Source organism: Rhipicephalus sanguineus, chromosome 3 (genome assembly GCF_013339695.2).
Source record: "Rhipicephalus sanguineus isolate Rsan-2018 chromosome 3, BIME_Rsan_1.4, whole genome shotgun sequence".
Classification (NCBI taxonomy): domain Eukaryota; kingdom Metazoa; phylum Arthropoda; class Arachnida; order Ixodida; family Ixodidae; genus Rhipicephalus; species Rhipicephalus sanguineus.
The window spans coordinates 161,627,646-161,645,355 of NC_051178.1; the positions used below are offsets into that span (position 1 = coordinate 161,627,646).

General features: G+C 46.1%; 1 protein-coding gene and 2 non-coding genes across 3 annotated transcripts; all 3 read right to left on the minus strand.

The window, feature by feature from the left end:
* Positions 1 to 3,506: 3,506 nt before the first annotated feature.
* LOC119385149 (cuticle protein 10.9) lies at positions 3,507 to 5,739 on the minus strand. The gene is made up of 3 exons (XM_037652672.1): positions 5,669 to 5,739; positions 4,982 to 5,035; positions 3,507 to 4,204 (listed from the first exon to the last, which is right to left on the minus strand). Exons 1-3 carry the CDS (start codon positions 5,678 to 5,680, stop codon positions 3,926 to 3,928), a joined length of 345 nt encoding a protein of 114 aa, XP_037508600.1. The 5' UTR covers positions 5,681 to 5,739; the 3' UTR covers positions 3,507 to 3,925.
* Positions 5,740 to 12,350: 6,611 nt separating this feature from the next.
* Positions 12,351 to 12,424, minus strand: Trnap-cgg (transfer RNA proline (anticodon CGG)). The gene has a single exon. It is a non-coding gene; the product is annotated as a tRNA-Pro (tRNA).
* A 468-nt stretch (positions 12,425 to 12,892) lies between these two features.
* Trnap-cgg (transfer RNA proline (anticodon CGG)) lies at positions 12,893 to 12,966 on the minus strand. The gene has a single exon. It is a non-coding gene; the product is annotated as a tRNA-Pro (tRNA).
* Between the last annotated feature and the right edge of the window lie 4,744 nt (positions 12,967 to 17,710).

Consider the following 17,710-nt stretch of genomic DNA (forward strand, 5'->3'; position numbering starts at 1 on the left):
GGACAAAGGAGCTAATTGTGAACACGATTGCGCTTAGAGCCTACACTGAGCGAGCCATGTTCCGTTGCACAGCAGTGAAAATAAAATTCCGTATGTGCCTAGAAAAGTGTACTTTATCCTCAGAATTTTGTTTGTCTATTTGTTTGTTACTCAAGTTTCGCGTTTCCTCGTTTTCGGAAGAATAACCTGTGCCTATGCCAACAAAAACTTCAGCGAGCACGGCGGCTGTATTTGGCTTTCTGTTCTGACTCAGCTTGCTGAGTTCATTCATTGCTCTAACATTCACAAACAACGTGAATTGGGACTCAGAAAAATATTTTGATGAGCAAAGGTACTCAGGTTTACAAATGACCCAGATCGTATTTTCGTGAAATGCCTTTATCATTGTTGTTATAGTCATAAGATATAAGATGTACTGCCCTTTGCTAGCTCCCGTGTCACCTTGCATTCTCGCCGTTCAGTGTATATTGTGCTATACAAGCACCTTCCCTTCCTCTTTTTTGCTTTCCCCTCATCTTTCATGCTTATATATTCAGCATTTTTCTGCAATACACGTTTCTCGCTATGACATAAAGGAATAAACACATTCTAAATATAGGAATACATAAAGTAGAGCAATAAATACATTCAAAATACGTACGATAGCGCTTGCACAACTATACCGGACAAACTCAAGACAGAAAGACGAGCTAGTTGGTACATACGTATCTTAGAAACGTCGAGCGTGAACTATGCCAGGGAAAAAGAGTGCCGTTCCCTCCCTCATGTCCCTGTTATAATTCGCGCTCGACGTTTCTCAGATGTATACCGCAGACTCAGAAATGCAGTTCAAAGTACTTCTTTCTTGTGTAATGTACGTATAGAAACTTTAACACATCTTGATGACGCTCAAATGGCTTTCGTGTAAATGACGTCTGTGAACTCAAATGGCTGATGAGTAAATTATCATAGCAGGTTGTGCAGCGAACTCGGCGTCAAATTTCTGAAGTTGAACATAAACATGTCAGACTGCTGAACATGATACCAAAGCGCACAAACCAGTCTTAAAGGAAATAGCCGAAATGAGTCATACCACTTCATACCTTTCGGCCTGGGGTGCTATGCATGATGGCCCGAGCTTCTCGGGAACACGAGTTTTCTCCGAGCTCGCACTACGGCGGTCATGATAGGAAGACAGTGTGGAGCGCGCGAGAGCAGCGTTGATAAAAACGGCTAAAAGAACTAACATGGCGTCACAAACGCCTGTGCGGCATTTGCGGCGTCATTCAAAGGAACACCGCATGCGAACGCGTCAGCGGCGCCACTCAGTCAACATTTCAACAGTGCAGCGACGTCAGCGTGATTCTCGCGCTATCTTTTTACCAGTTGAACTTCGCATGTCCCACAGGCGTGTTTGTGGGCGTTTGTCCTCTTTCGGGCAAATTCTTTCGTTCCACCTGCAGCACGGGAATTTCAACTCTCGCAGGCGACAAGGGCGCACACGCAGCACTCTCGTGCAGCTCGTTTCGCTTCTCTCGAATATTACAGATAAATAAATGGGCAGGTTACTGCTACTTAGATTACACGTCTGAAGATTTTTCTGCAGTAACGAATTGGTAAAAACAGTGTCTCCACACGCACGTAAATAGTAACATTGCTCGCCGCAAATGCCATCAGGGGCGTTTGTTTCATGGCTCTGAGCGGTACGTCGTGAGCGCGGTGAAACTGAATGCGAGGTATCGTAGCCACGTGATGATATACCTTTATTTCTTCGCGCGTGTGGGCATAGTCTGTATGACTAAATTCATATAGATGAATCGTGCCGCTGGCTGGCGTTGTGGTTGAGCACTGCTCCTCGACAAGACCAAACGCGGTAGGCGGGTCCGATTTTCGAAGCGGACGTCTGTCAATCAAACTTATTGACACGCGAACTCGGGTGCAAACTCGCTGATTCTGAAAAGGCCCCAGTTCAACTCGTGACTGTCATAGTGCCGCTGTGCCTGTCACGCGTTTCATGCGGTGGACGCTAAGCAGCAGCTGCTTTGGATATAAAATATTTTAGTCAGTTTGAACTACTTGTGCATGGCTGGTGCCATCGCAGGAGCTTGGGAGCACTTAGCTTCTTTCAGCTTTTTACGTGGCTCTACTTAGTATGCTTGGTCTGCTTTGGAGTGAAGACCAGGTCAGTTCGGTCTCAACTTTGATGGCATTAGGTAGCTAGGTCTTAATTAACTTGGCATTGAATAATTATGTCGTATTTGGTAGTTGTTTAATTAACACGACATTAGTTACTCTTGTATAATTAGCAACTCTTGATTTATTATGGTACTAATTAGCACTATGCTGATTAGCACACTCATAATCAGCGTGACCTTAGTGAGTAACACCCTAATTAGCTTAGTTTTAATTAGCGAGCCCTAAATAGCATCGGGCTAATTAGCATGATCATAGCTAGATCAGTCTTACCTTTACACGGCTTCATTAATATGGTCTTAGTAAGATGTGGCTTAATTACCTCGGTCTTAGCATGCATTGCCTTAATTATCTTGGTCATAACATGTTCCCACTTAATTAACTAGGTGTACCGCCCAGCCAAATAGCCAATGAGCCGGGCGCACGTGCTCGGGCAGCAAGCAGACACTTATAAGAGGACGAAGAGGGCGCGCGCCGGTCGAGCGACGCTCTAGAATGTACAGACAGACCAGGATGATTACACACGTGGCCTCGGCGATTAGGCAGATTAGGTCTGGCCACGGTGTTGAAAGACGCTCGGCCGGAGCTAATCTCGGACGCCGTGGTGCTCATTATTTTAAAGGATACTTGCAGATATTAATAGCTTGAAAAGGAATTTAAACAGCCCGTACCTGTAAAAAATATTGTTAGTAAAAGTTTCTGACACTTATCTTGCATGAATGCACTTCTGCACTCAGTGGAACAACAAAAAATATGAAAGAAGATGCCTCTGGTTTGAAGACACCACCCGAATACCATCCGAATTTGTCGACCGCCCTTGAAGCGACGCCGCGTTCCATCATAACCAATGGAACGCAGCGTGCGATGAGGGATGGATTTGACCTTATCGTACTGTTAGCTCGTTCAAAAGGAAGTGTCGCCTCGCCAGAGCTCAGAAAGATTCCGAGTTTCGCCAAACTAGGGCCATCCTGCATAGCACCCCTGTACTCCGCACACCCTTTCTATCTTATCAATTATAATAAAATTTTGTTTCGATTATTTTATAAGGGTCACAGTAATACCATTGCTATCAGATTCATGGAGGCCGACGCTCAATATTTTTATGAACTTCTTCCGAACAGCTTCGGATCATGAGAAAGCTGGGCCATGCTCCGAACCAAAGTAGAAGTTTGGCCTTGTCCCTGTGCAATTCTGTCGTGTTTTTATTTTTCGGGGTATCATCCGTCTGCATCCTTGTACTGGCAGCGCTACACGAGGAAGAATTCCTGCAAGATGTTGCAAATGGCTAGACGCACTTGACAACAAAAAACAAAGAGCCGTGCGGCTTTTTCTTGCTTCTCTCCCAAGCTTTATTTCGTGCATATACAAAAGTTGAACACAATGCCATTCCGGCATCGTAAAAACAAATCATAACACTTTCCTCCATCACACATCAACGACAGTCATTTTCACTCAAGTCCGCAAGCTGATGTCACCACTTCGGCCTTCTTCAACGAGCAGGGCGAGGTTTGTTTTCACCGATGCCTAGCCCGACCTTCTGGGCCTTCCCAGGGTGAAGTGGATGTAGCTGGGAGAGATAGCCGCCTGGCGGGTGTGAACGGCGTGAGCCACGGGCACCGCGTGAAGGGCGTGCACCGTCACTGGGATGGCGTGAAGGGTCACTGGTGAGGAGTGCACCGCATGCACCGTGGTGACTGGAGTGAACCGAGCCGGCCTCACAACGGCTGGCCTGAAGGCGGGCGCCGCAGGCCTGCTAGACGCAAGCTACGGCGGCGGGGGTGTTCGCTGCGTTCGAGTTGTAGCGAGCGTTTGCCGCATCGTGGGTCTTGGTGCCATGTTCGTTTGTGTCCACGGTGACGCGAAAGCCCTGAGCGTCGGCGATGTACTGCACCAGGCGGTAGATGCCCGTTGGGTCGTTGATGCCGTACGAGCCAGTCTTGACGTTGTTCGCGTCACCGCTCTCACTCTGCGTCACCTTGGCGCCCGTCTTTTCATCGACGTGCTCGTACGCGAAGTTGTACGGTGACGGTGGCTGCGTTACATAATGTGAAACAATAACAGACGGTAAGGTGGAAGTACGCATTCTTTGCGGCTCTGCGTGCCTACAGGCCCTAATGTTGATGCTAGAAACACCTCGGCTTATCGTTTGTGTAAGTGTATATCTTCTTACATTGTAATAATAATAATAATAATAATAATAATAATAATAATAATAATAATAATAATAATAATATCTGGGGTTTAACGTCCCAAAACCACGATATGATTATGAGAGACGCCGTAGTGGAGGGCTCCGGAAATTTCGACCATCTGGGGTTCTTTAACGTGCACCTAAATCTAAGCACACGGGCCTCAAACATTTTCGCCTCCATCTAAAATGCAGCCGCCGCGGCCGGGATTCGATCCCGCGACCTTCGGGTCAGCAGTCGAGCACCATAACCACTAGACCACCGTGGCGGGGCTTCTTAAATTGTATCATGCTCAATATTAGTTTATAAGGAAACCTGAAACAGTAGGTGTAAGACATATCGGCCCAGTGGAGCTTTTACTGAATACATTTCTCCGCGTTTTTGGCGAAAAGGAAAATGTTGCACTACATTAATGTTGGAAAAAAACCCTATCGAGTGGACATGAAGATGGCATGGCGGCCTTGGATACTTGAGAAATTCTACTATGACAAATGATTTGCAGCATTCTACAAAGCATAATAGACAGACTGGCTTCTTCGTAAGCATTACGCGGCATTTCTTCGAACCTGGAACTAAAATGTACAGTCGCATATAGGATTATGGATCACCAATAAACTTACCTGATTCACCTGAGCCTGAGTTGCGACAAAGGCAACGAAACAGAAAAGAGTGACCTGCACAGAGAAATGAAATGTGTTGTTCAAAGACGCAGTTGCCACAAAGTGGAAAAAGTGTGATCCACGAAATACCAAAGCGGTAGGTGCCATTGGGTCGTTGATCTGCGTGCGATCTCCCTCACTTGTAAATTTACACGTGTTTGACCTAAATGGGCACAACGGCGAAATTAAGTCGCTCCTGACATCTGAATTGTGGCTATCTGGGCCTGTTCGTTCTGCATCAGTCAGAACTTGCAGTGCAAATAACATAGACACAAAAATAGACACAAGATGACACAGTTTGGTAGTTAGCGCTCTTGTGTCATACACATAGCGCCCATTGTCTTCTATTGTGCCGGTGTTATTCCCACTAGAAATTGTCTTGACATCTGGTTGGTTCGTAATAAACTTAGAGCCTTAGGTGATAATTTTGCAATATTATCTTAATAATCCTGATAACAGCGTGAAATTGTCGCCAGCCTTGTTGGTATTGCCTCTTTGAAGTCACCAACAGGATAACATACAACTATAGGGCGCATAGCATAGTGCGGCAAAGTACAACACCATGTATTTGTAACTGTTACACAATTCTGAGGATACCTTTCTCGTAACAATATATCCCGTTTAGACAGTGCATTCGCTCCCACTCACCTTTGTGAACATGATTTTTGCGTGAGTTTATCCGCTTGCTTCCCTCTGCACTTCACGATACTGATGCACTGATCAAAGAGAGCCCCTATGCCTTATATACCAGCGTGCTGAAACCGTGCCACACATAGGCGGCTTGGGACCAACACATCACCGTCCATTGGTCGCCCAACGTCCGCCGGAGGTCAGGATGACCCGCTACGCCATGTTGTCACTATCGCTACTGCTTTTTTTATAGATAAAAATTCCTGAATTCTCGAGCTAGCCCATGCGGCTAGGTTCCTGTTTTCATTCCGTCGCTATTTTTTGATATTGCTATTCAGTTATGTCACCAGCATGTATTTACACACGGATCCCCTTCGTTAACCTTGCGAACGATAACATCGCCGCCAGCCAAGAAAAAAAAATGGGGTTACAGTTGGCCATTAGTAGAGAGGAATTTCTTAAGCCAAAAGGTCAGCGACTCAATGTGCGGTATCGATTTTCGCGCCAGCATGCTGACATTCCTGCCCTCGTGTACGGAGGCTATGTATTAATACTTCCGCAGGGCATTTGGTCACCGCAACTGAAAGAACAGCGCGTGTTCTCACTGGAGAACAAATTTATGCCATTGAGTGCACGAAAGGAAGCCTCTTAATTCGCGTTTATGGTGTAGAGGCCAAATCTTCGGACACTGGTATGGCACCGTATAAGAGTGCGTGCTGCTTTCAACTTTTGGCTTCCGCATCGCATACCGGTATGTCATTTTCCTCAGCTGCACTCGAATGTCGTATCAAGAGAAAACGAGGTCATGTGCTCGCCAGAATTAGGAGCGAACTTTATCTTTTGAATCGGTGGTGCTACTCGCTTGCTTAATGGCACGACATTTAAGTCGCAGGTGCGAACATATGTCCTTTATATATAGATAGATAAAAACAACTAAAGCTTTTCGTTACACGGGAATAAATCGACATAAAAAGCCCATCTGTGGCACGAATTTGTCAAAGTGTGTCAAATGAATCGAAATAAAAAGAAGGCAGGAATGATCGCTTCGAATCTTTGCATCACTGCATTTTTACTGGCCACGCCTTAGCTTATTTTTGCAATCAGCAGTAAAGGATCATCATGTACTTTCATACTATACGTACTCATGAAGAAGCCAGTTCACATCATGAGCAGCTATTCAATACAAAGGAACGAATGGTTGCGTGGTCTCAGGGTGCGCACTCTGAAGGGTCCGTTCCAGACGCAGGCGAAAGCTATAAAAAAGACGAAACACGTCAAGTTGATGCCGCCCGAAAACTTCGTTCTATGGACGGCCGCACCCTATCATAGAACTCTGCGCTTACGCATCACTTAGACAACTCCCAAAGGAGATTTTACTTGAATTTCATTTCACAGCGGAGCTGTTCTAAGGCTGGGCCCGACGACAGATGAGTGTGCGCTTCGCATGTCACGCTTCGGTGGCCGGATAGACCTACTACTGATGGCGTGACTGCCTCGGTCGAGGACGAAGCGGTAGCCGCACAGGGAAACGGGGAAGGGTGGCTCGATCGTGAATGGGGCCTGAAGAAAGTGTAGCAGGGGCTGCCACATGTCCTTCCTCGTGCATCTCTACTCTACAAATAACGTAATCAGAGACATGCACACAAAATACCAAAGCATCACAGAAACATAGCAAGGGAAGCATCGGAAAACCGCTGCTCCGCTGTTTCTGCGGATTTCCCGCTGGGCGGAACAGCGGTGCGTTTTTTTGTAATATTTATATTGTTCTACGGAAAGCAGCTGTCAACGACATGGCTTGCTTTTAAATTGAAAACGTTCCTGGGCTTGCTAAGGCTCGCGGGCAGATTCTTTACCATGTTACGCAGAGAGAGACTAAGACATATATTAGTGAGCGAGTGAAACATGCAACAGGAAAACACTAAAAGACGTTCTAGTGATCGGACCTCCTTGTCCGGACGACCATTGGTTTTCGCTGCTGTCCGCGCTTGTCTAACCAGAGCTTATTGCTGTTCTGGGTCAGAGCTGGACAAGGCTACCTCCTCTCGACTTTCGTCGGATTATGTGTGGCCGATGTTCCCGGATTCTGATGGCAGCGCCCAGACCATCTCGTATAACGTGGCCATCCGGGGGTTGAAATAACATTGCGGATTGTAAGCCGTTGGATCTATCTTGGATAAGACGTAGATTCAGAAAGGACAAAGAAGGAAAGGAAGAAAAACGAGAGAGAGAGGAAAGGCAGGGGTGTTAAGCGGTTTAAGATAACGGGTGTGCTACCCTGCACAGGCGAAAGAGATGGTGAGAATGAAAGTTTGAAGGGTAAAGAAAGACAGAGAGAGGAAGCCCACGCACAACGTCACAGTCCGGCAGTCATGTGCGGTGTATGGCATCACTTTCAGTCCGCAGCTGCTCGTACAAGTCGGCTGTCCTTAAATATTTTAACAATGCCTTCAATGCCTTAATTCTAGATGACTTTCTGGGATGTCATTCGAGGACACTTGCCAGCAACATCCGTCTGTGGTGAATGCGAGCGAGAGCGATCGCGAGTAAACGTCTCTGCACAGCTTTGCGAGGACAGTCGCATATGTGCTGCAAAGTCTCCTCGATACCACAGATGTCACATAGTGCATTGTCGGCCATACCTATACGAAAAGCAAATGACTCTGTGAAAGCCACTATTAGCCATAACCGGCACAGCAGAGTGGCCTCTCTTCGGCGGGGTACAGTTGCCATTCGCGAACGTAGCAACGCGTTCTGGTGCTGTTGCCTATAGTTTTGGCTTCTTGTTGTGTTCATTGTGGAGTGCGTAATGTCTTGTGCAATCATTCGAAACTTGGCAACACCATCAGACCTTGAAAGGGGCATAAACTCTTCGTTGTCTCCTTGCAGATGTGAACGAGCAGCATTATCATCATGTTACTTGCCTATCACGCCGCAGTAACTTGGCAACCACTGAAATGTCACGTGGTGTCCTTTCTGAATTGACGTATGAATGAAGTATCTGAAATGAATACCAGTTTTTCGTACGGTCCATGCCACAGGACTGATAACAGATTGTAGGGCTCCCTTGTAGGTGCTGAATATTGACCATCGATGCGGTTGTTCGCGATGGACAACACAAAGTGCAGCGTGAAAAACTGTAAGTTCCGCAGCCGTCGATGTTGTCGGGTGGTCTGTCTTAAAACTAATGGTTATACCTCTCGCTGGAAAAACCACTGCTCCGGACGAACGCCGGAGAGTCATTGAGCCGTCGGTGAAAATATCTAAGTGGCCGGCATTGCTCTCGTGCAGTAGAAGCAGATATAGCTGTTTCAGGACAGGCGATGACAACTCACATTTTTATTGCGATAGCAATTATATGGACAGTCTCGGCTGGTTGTTGCCGTCGTCGTCGCTGCCGTCATGCACCGTATATATATATATATATATATATATATATATATATATATATATATATATATATATATATATGTATGTATATATATATATATATATATATATATATATATATATAGGTATGTATATATATATATATTATAATATATATATATATATATATATATGTATGTATATATATATATGTATATATATATATATATATATATATATACATACACAAATATACACAAATAAAAATAATTCAGAAAGACTCCCACGCGCGGAATCGAACGGCCGACCTCTCGCTTCGCAGCACGCGGCGTTAGACGGCTAGGCCATGAAGAGTACCGTCCTTCAGCTTGCTAATGGCGTGGTATTTATATACACCATTTACTTCAGCGTGTTTTCTTACCGGCGAGATGGCGCGCAGTGCGCGAGGGGCGAGGTGCACTTCGCCCTACGGGGCGTGGTCGCCTGCGTGCGCCTCGTGGAGAGAGCAGAGGGGTTGTATGCATAGGCGTGCGCAGGGTTCCCCATCAGGGGGGGGGTGAAGGTTCATCGCAGCGCCCCCCCCCACCCGCTTACGAAGTCATTGGACGGGGCAAATTTTAGGCCCTCCCCCTCTGAGGTGACTACGGGGATCAATGTATGGGGCAGATCTTGCGCCCCCCCCCCCTCATAGGTGACCAGGCCGCCCCCCCCCCCCCACCTGTGCGCACGCCTATGGTTGTATGTCTTGTGCTTTAACCGCGATGTCCGCGCTGAAATTACAGAGCGTATAAAGGTCACTCCGCTTGCTGCAGCGGCCGCGTTTGCGAAACGAGCACGCTGTTCAAACAGAAATAAGTAACAACTGTGACACTTGATAGTTCGCGCTTGTCCTGTGCGTGTTCTTTTCGTGCGTCCTTTTTCTTTATTCCAGATACACTGAGCTGCACTGCAGGACAAAGCGAACACCAAGAAGGAAGCGAGGGTTTGGATGCGGGGCTGAAGCATGCCAGAAGGTTGGTGGTATAGCTCGAGAGTGTTGCGCAGTATGATGATTGTGGCCTTTCTGAAGGCAGTGTTTCAAGATGGTGGCAATGAGCTAGAACAAAATGCCTGAGGTGAGCTCTGAATGCTTCCACCGCAATGTGCGTTTGTATGGTAACATATGTGACTATTGGCGATGCCAATAGTCACATATGTTAATGCACATTTCGCAGGCCAAGGCAAACTCTATGTGCCTGAGCTTCTGCAGCCTGCAAAGCTCGAAGATTTATCTTGCAAGTGTTGCTTGGTACAGGCAAACCATAACGCAGAAACCCCCCCCAAAAAGAGTGCTCTGTACAATTACAACAATGCATCTACCGACATACCCCAGGTTTCTACACCCACGAACTTCCAACAGTGCCTGACGGCAATGTCCCACCTTTTCAAGGTCGTAGGTAAAGAAACCTGGCGTATGTCGGTAGACGCATTGTTGGGATTCGTAGGTTCTTACATAAGAAATCGGCTGCCCGTCCATAGAAATGGCATAGGGTGTCATTGGTGCGCGCGTGAACGCCACTAATGCACTTATTTTCAAGGGATATCATGAGGACTTGTTTGCCGATGTAGCTCGCTCTCAAAGTTGCAGCCTTTTGAAGTCTCGCACGTATTTGTACGTGTAACGGCGGAGATCCAGACATATAAGTTGTCTGCATGTATGCCTATCTTGACCGCATTTGGCAGGTATTCGACAAATTGAATGAGAGTCATATTGAACAGTCTAGGGCTCAGTACTCCGCCTTCAGGAATGCCTCCGCAGGTATAGCGTCGTGTGTTTGGGCCGTCGTCGGTCTACACATAGAATGATCTTGCAGCCAAATAGCTAGCAATCCATCAAAAAACATGACCCCAAGACCAACTACCTCAGGTGCATCGAGAATGGTCTCGTGCAGAACGTTATCATATGCGCCTTTCACATCAAAGAACAATGTTGCCTATAGTTTCTTACGTGACATCTGTGGTTGAACGTACGTAACGAGATCAAGAGCATTACCTATGCATGAACGGTCACGTCGGAAACCAGCCGTGAAGTTTGCATAGGTCTTCTAGTGTACAAGATACCACTCTAGGCGGCCATGGACCATTGGTTCCATTCTCTTCCACACGCAGCTGGTCAGTGCAATAGGGCGGTAAGAGGAAAGTTCAAGCGGGTACTTGCCTTGCTTTAGGAGTGGACAACTTTTGCAGGGTTGCTTCCATCAACGTATTCATACATATTCGCACAACGGGCAAGCTTGGTCCATGTAAAACTTGACTCAGCGATAGGCTAACAAGACTAGAGAAGGTATAATATTTCTATGCTACATATTTTCGAGAATCGAACACTGTATGAAGGGGCCATAGGGCGACAAAAAATGTGGAGCTCGATCAGACTCACTCATGAAATATATTCTGCCCGTAGAGCTCACTCGGACTCAGCCTCACGAAATGTTTCCTCAACCGGACTAGTTCAGACTCAGACTCACTAAAATATTTCTTAGCCTGACTCACTCGGACTCAAATTCACCAAAACATTACTCACTCGGACTCACTCAAACTCAGACTCACGGCTCCATATGAGTATGAGTGAGGCTGAGGGAGTCGACCCATGAGTCCGTTAGCGCATAATTAGCTTTTTCAACCATTGTGTCAAAGCAAATATCTCGGATAAATGGTGCTCTACTTGGCGCCTTTTGATCTCGTTCTTTCAAATATGAGTTATAAGTGGTTGCAACCCAGTAATGACATTTTTATTGAAAGAGATTCCTCACACGAGATATTTTTATCAAGAACTACCTGCGAAAGAGTTTGCGGCGGGGCCGTCATTTTACCCCCCTCCCCCCATTGCCCCTTCGTAACTCACGCCCCTGATCAATCAATATTGAGCTGGCGTATGAACAATACTATGGAAGGGACTGTACACAATATTAAAGATTGTTCTCATAATCGCTGCATGAAAGTGCCAGTGTGTTTGCGCATACTGCGCGATTGTATCGGTTTCATTCCTATCTGCAGCATTTACTGCCATGTTATTTCCTCCTAATATTTGAGAGAGAGCTCCTCATCAGCTTGGTATTCGGAAACCTGTATCATACCACCTTGCAAGGAGGGGAAGCAAGTAGGCTGTGAAAAAAGTCAAAAGCCCGAGGGTGGTTGCAACTACTTCAGGAGGAATGGAAACGCACACGAGTGCGGTTTTCTGTCTAGTGAAATGCTAAGAAAAAGTAAATAGACAACCACCCGTTTGTAGAACGAAGCCTCAAGGAAATCCATACGGATTTCTCAGAAATAAAGCCTCTTAGTTGCCGAAAAATTCGTCCTGGTCCGGGGATCGAATCCGGGACCAACGGTTTTCCGGGGCCGTCGCTCTACCAATTGAGCTAACCAGGAAGCTAGCAATTGGAACCGTGAGGGCGAATTCATCGACAACTCGAAGCAACTGGACACATATTGCAAATCATTTCTGCGGAATCCCGCAAGGTGGCGGAAGGGTTAAGAAAGGGAAAATAGACAACCACCCGTATGTAGCACGAAGCCACAAGGAAATCCATACGGATTTCTCAGAAATAAAGCCTCTTAGTTGCCGAAAAATTCGTCCTGGTCCGGGGATCGAACCCGGGACCAACGGTTTTCCGGGGCCGTCGCTCTACCAAATGAGCTAACAAGGAAGCTAGCAATTGGAACCGTGAGGGCGAATTCATCGACAACTCGAAGCAACTGGACACATATTGCAAATCAGTTCTGCGGAATCCCGCAAGGTGGCGGAAGGGTTAAGAAATGGAAAATATGTAGCACGAAACCACAAGGAAATCCATACGGATTTCTCAGAAATAAAGCCTCTTAGTTGCCGAAAAATTCGTCCTGGTCCGGGGATCGAACCCGGGACCAACGCTTTTCCGGGGCGGTCGCTCTACCAATTGAGCTAACCAGGAAGCTAGCAATTGGAACCGTGAGGGCGAATTCATCGACAACTCGAAGCAACTGGACACATATTGCAAATCAGTTCTGCGGAATCCCGCAAGGTGGCGGAAGGGTTAATAAAGGGAAAATAGACAACCACCCGTATGTAGCACGAAGCCACAAGGAAATCCATACGGATTTCTCAGAAATAAAGCCTCTTAGTTCCGAAAAATTCGTCCTGGTCCGGGGATCGAACCCGGGACCAACGCTTTTCCGGGACGGTCGCTCTACCAATTGAGCTAACCAGGAAGCTAGCAATTGGAACCGTGAGGGCGAATTCACCGACAACGCGAAGCAACTGGACACATATTGCAAATCAGTACTGCGGAATCCCGCAAGGTGGCGGAAGGTTTAAGAAAGGGAAAATAGACAACCCCCCGTTTGTAGCACGAAGCCACAAGGAAATCCATACGGATTTCTCAGAAATAAAGCCTCTTAGTTGCCGAAAAATTCGTCCTGGTCCGGGGATCGAACCCGGGACCAACGCCCTTCCCTTCCGCCAGCTTGCGGGATTCCGCAGAACTGATTTGCAACTAGTGAAATGTTGTTGAAACTTAACAATTAATATTTGCTGGGGTTTTACGTGCCAAACGCGCGATATGATTGTGAGGCAGGGTAGTGGAGGGCTAAGGAAACTTCGGCCACCTGGGGTTCTTTAACCTGCACCTAAATCAAAGTACGCGGGCCTCCAGCATTTTGCCTCCCCCGAAATGCGACCTCTTGCGGCTAGGATCGAACCCACAACTTTAGGGTGAGCGGCCGTGCACCGCAACCACTGCACCACCACCGCGGCCTGTAACAAGAGCTTTAACAAAAGTAAACACCACAAGGCATACGCATTTTACTGTAGACGTTAGACTTAGTAGTGCTGCATGTTTTAGTCAGAGGTTATATAACAGAAATGCAACACAAGTCTGCTTTCGCATCGCGCTCTTATGCCAAGCGCAAACTGTCTCAAAGGATGCGAGCGCATCGCATAGCATCCCTCCTTTCGAGTGCTGCCATTTCGCATATGACCCTGAACTTCAAGAGATGCGAAAGCGCGATTTTATCCAGGGCATTCCGTATCTCGCATTGCAGTTTTAAGAGCACTCGGCTGGAGAAGCCTCATTCTCGCTTTCACTTCGTTTTCTTACTGCATATTTAAGCACTGAAGCGCATTTAAAAGGCATGAAGAGCGACGACATGCAAAACCTCTTTCGCTCCTAATATGACCCAACTAAGCAGCCAATATAAACGCGTACGACTTACCCATTAGGTTGGTCAAAACGGCGCATAAACAATGGAAGAATGCAAAATGACATGCAGTGAAAATAATATATTGGTTTTTCTTTTTGTTTGTTTAAAATAGGGCAGGTTCATTATGAGATTTCAAATAATGAGAACTTTTCTATGAACTGATTACTCCGTAGAGTTCTTGGAACAACAGGGAACATTGCATAAAAAGCTAGTCTTAGTGAAATGGGCAGTCACAGAAGCGTCAATAAGAAAATCCCGTGAGAATGAAATAAAAAATTAGATTAGTGAACCGATGTAATTTTTTGTGGTCCACTTCTTGCTTCAGGATAGCCTTCTTAATAAACGTTCATAATATTCTTGACGGACTTTGGCTATCTACTTTAGGCATCCGAAGTTGTAAGCACTATATCAATATTCAAGTGGGAATTTGTATCAATATTTTGTTTTATTTCTTCGTACTCTTGCACAGCTCAAACATACACCATATATTTGTGGATTCAAGGTCTTCGATGATGTATATGCCTTAAGTTCTTCTGCAAAAAACATGGCAAATGTGACTGCTCACAGACGTGTAAGTTGTATAAAGCAGCTTAGGCTAGTTAGGTCGACAATATGTTCCCTTAGTTCCATCAACGATACGAATAGATCAACTCCAAGGATGAAAAGAGGCGTTAGATTGCAAGAACGTGGCATACCGGTGTCAATATGTGAGTGCTAGGATAGGCACGTGGCTCCGACTTATGCAAACACATTGAGCAATATTAAATACGGTCTAGACGTCATTGTGCAAGTGCAAAAATATTGGTACATGCTTGTTTTGCAAAGTGCTCGAATTTTATAAATTGATACGGCTTCATTACAGCGTGGAAGCGTGTCTAGCATGCAAATACGCCGTAGACGCATGCAACCGTTCGCACTAACGCGCGCAAAAAAAAGGCGCTTCACTCCACAGCTCGACACTTGCGCGGAACTGTTCAAGTTTCCTTGCTGATGAAGCATAAGCACGCAGATTGTGTGGCTTATGGAATAAGCAGAAAGTACTCCGCGGTGGGTGTGAAACGCTTTATTCAGGAAACTCCAGAAAGAATAAAAAGTTTGCTATGTATATGCGAAGAACCAAGGACGTTAAAGGACAGATGTCTTGGAAGTGACGCAATAGCGGCTACTTAATCATCCTCTTCCTCTTTTGTTATTCGATCGTGTTTGGCTACGTTCCTTCTTGGGAGTTTTCTTTCATATTTGCCTACACCAGTTTTCAGCATACCTTTTATGCCACACCCCTTGTTGGCAAGATGTGTTAATTTTAAGGGCTCGTTTTTCTTTGTTATACACTTTTAACAGCCAAGCTGTTTAGCAAATCGTTCCTTGTCCGGCGAAACAAAAAAAACTATCATTATAAACGGGTATATGCCACAGAAAACTAGTAAATCCTACTACTCACCACTGGTCCACTAAAAATTAAGAAGGCAACAGTTAGCCCAAGAAATGGCTGCGAAGCGACGGCTACCCCGAGGCGATGGAAGGCCTACGCCAACGACGACGTGCCTGTAGATCTATGAGAGGTGCAAACGCTTGGGTTCAGTACGAGGTTCTATCTCTGGAGTTTGGACATCCGTGTCGCGTCTGTGACTGTGTGTGGTTTAACTCGAACCTCTATGCGCTGAGAATCAACGTAGAAACAACGTAGCCTCATCTAGCTAAAGCCTAGGAACGACCTATAGAAGCAACCTAAAAACAATCTGCATCACCTAGCTAAGGCCTAGAAACAACCTAGAAGCAGCCAGATTAGTCTACAGAATTATCCAGTTTCACTGTTTCAAGCCTTGCGCGGCTTAGTGCAAATTTCGCCAACTTTTTGACAACAAAAAAAGAAGATTTCCCCTGAATATAATCTAAAGTGTGCCCCCGCTGCCATATATTTGAGATTGAGCATCATAAGTACATCGAAAGGTTAGTGTTTCTTAACGTGCTCGATTTTTAACCGCAAATTATATTGTCATAATTAAAAATGAAGCAGCTGTAAATAACTGTCACCTTTTGAAGAACAGTACTGCACGAACCGGCACTAAGTATTGCGAACGAAGCCGCGCGAAGCCAGTAAGAAATCTTTCTATTTCCCAATATTTCAAATTTCGTTGTAGTGAATCGGCAGGCATCAGTTGGGACGTGTAGTACAGTGAGCACACCTTTGATGCCAGGTGGCAGGTTGCATTCCAGCCATTGCTGTGGCGTTTCGATGGAGGCGAAATGGTAAAGGCTTGTATACTGCGCGATGTCAGTGCACGTTAAAGAATGACAAATGCTCCAAATTTTCGGAGCCCTACGGCGTGCTTCATAACCATATGTAATGGTTTCGTCACGCAAAAACCCGCAAATTAATATTATTACAGTCTTTGGTGCTTAGCGGCCGTTGTCAAACATGATCAACACGCACCTTAATGACTGGAACTCCTCAGATGCTTTCTGACGTCGTTATGGCGTCATTCTGAACTAAAAGCTAATTTTCCTATTTCTGTGCAAATAGTGAGGGGACTGTACTGAATTATTTCTTATTCTTGTATCACGGGAAGATGGGTAAATAGTCGCATTATCGTTGCCGCAATCCAGGTTTCAGTACAAGTTTCACATTGATGATTTGTTAGAGCTACAGAAAAGCAAAAACACAATACCACCGACACCAGATCAAGAAAACGCCGGCATTTACTCATTTAAAGCGCTGCGAGCCGTTGCCTGATCCGAGGTAATGATTTAGGTCAGTGTACCCTTGGAAGCCGCCTAAAATAGTCGCATTACCGTTGCCACAAGCCATTCGTCCACCTGAAATGTGACGGAACCATACAATAATGGTGAGCAAGAATTGCGTGTCTCGGTCCAAGCGCGGCTTCGTGTGTTAATCGACACCTGACGACTGGCTTTTTTTTGTTTTCATAGTGAACAAGAGTTTCAGTATGAAAAGGAAAGCCTGAATTGAAAAAGAATAAATGAAGGAACTGGCGAGCCCTAGCGACTGCGCACGTTTGCGGACAACAAACGAAGAGGCGGGAAGAGTGAAAGATTACGTGAGGACATCTAATGTGCCCAAGGTAGAAGGATGGCCGCAGCGGGTGTGAATTACTGAGTCCGGCTGTGAGGGATCGGAAAGTGGACATCAATAAAGCAGAAAATGGGGCCCTTACTTAGAAGCACTCAACGTCTATTAAAACTCCGGGAACGAACGCTAGGCGAGAAATCTCGACCGCTTCGCGGTACACGCGTAAGCGACGTCCTTGAACCATAAATAAAGAAACGTGCACTCGGCCAGCAGAGCCAGACAGACTGCGCCACGAAACTGGGTCCCAGATTGCCTACGTGCTGAGAGATCGAAATTCCCCACTCGTCGGCTCGCTTCGTTCGACAGGTATTGCGGGATCCACTCGCGTAGGCGACCAGTCGAGTGTCGTCCTGGCGAGAAGCACCATACAGCGACCTGCGGAGTTT

Coding starts and splice junctions, on each gene's coding strand:
- LOC119385149 (XM_037652672.1), bottom strand. Junction 4,205..4,981: donor CTCAGGCTCAGGTGAATCAG/GTAAGTTTATTG, acceptor TATGTAACGCAG/CCACCGTCACCGTACAACTT.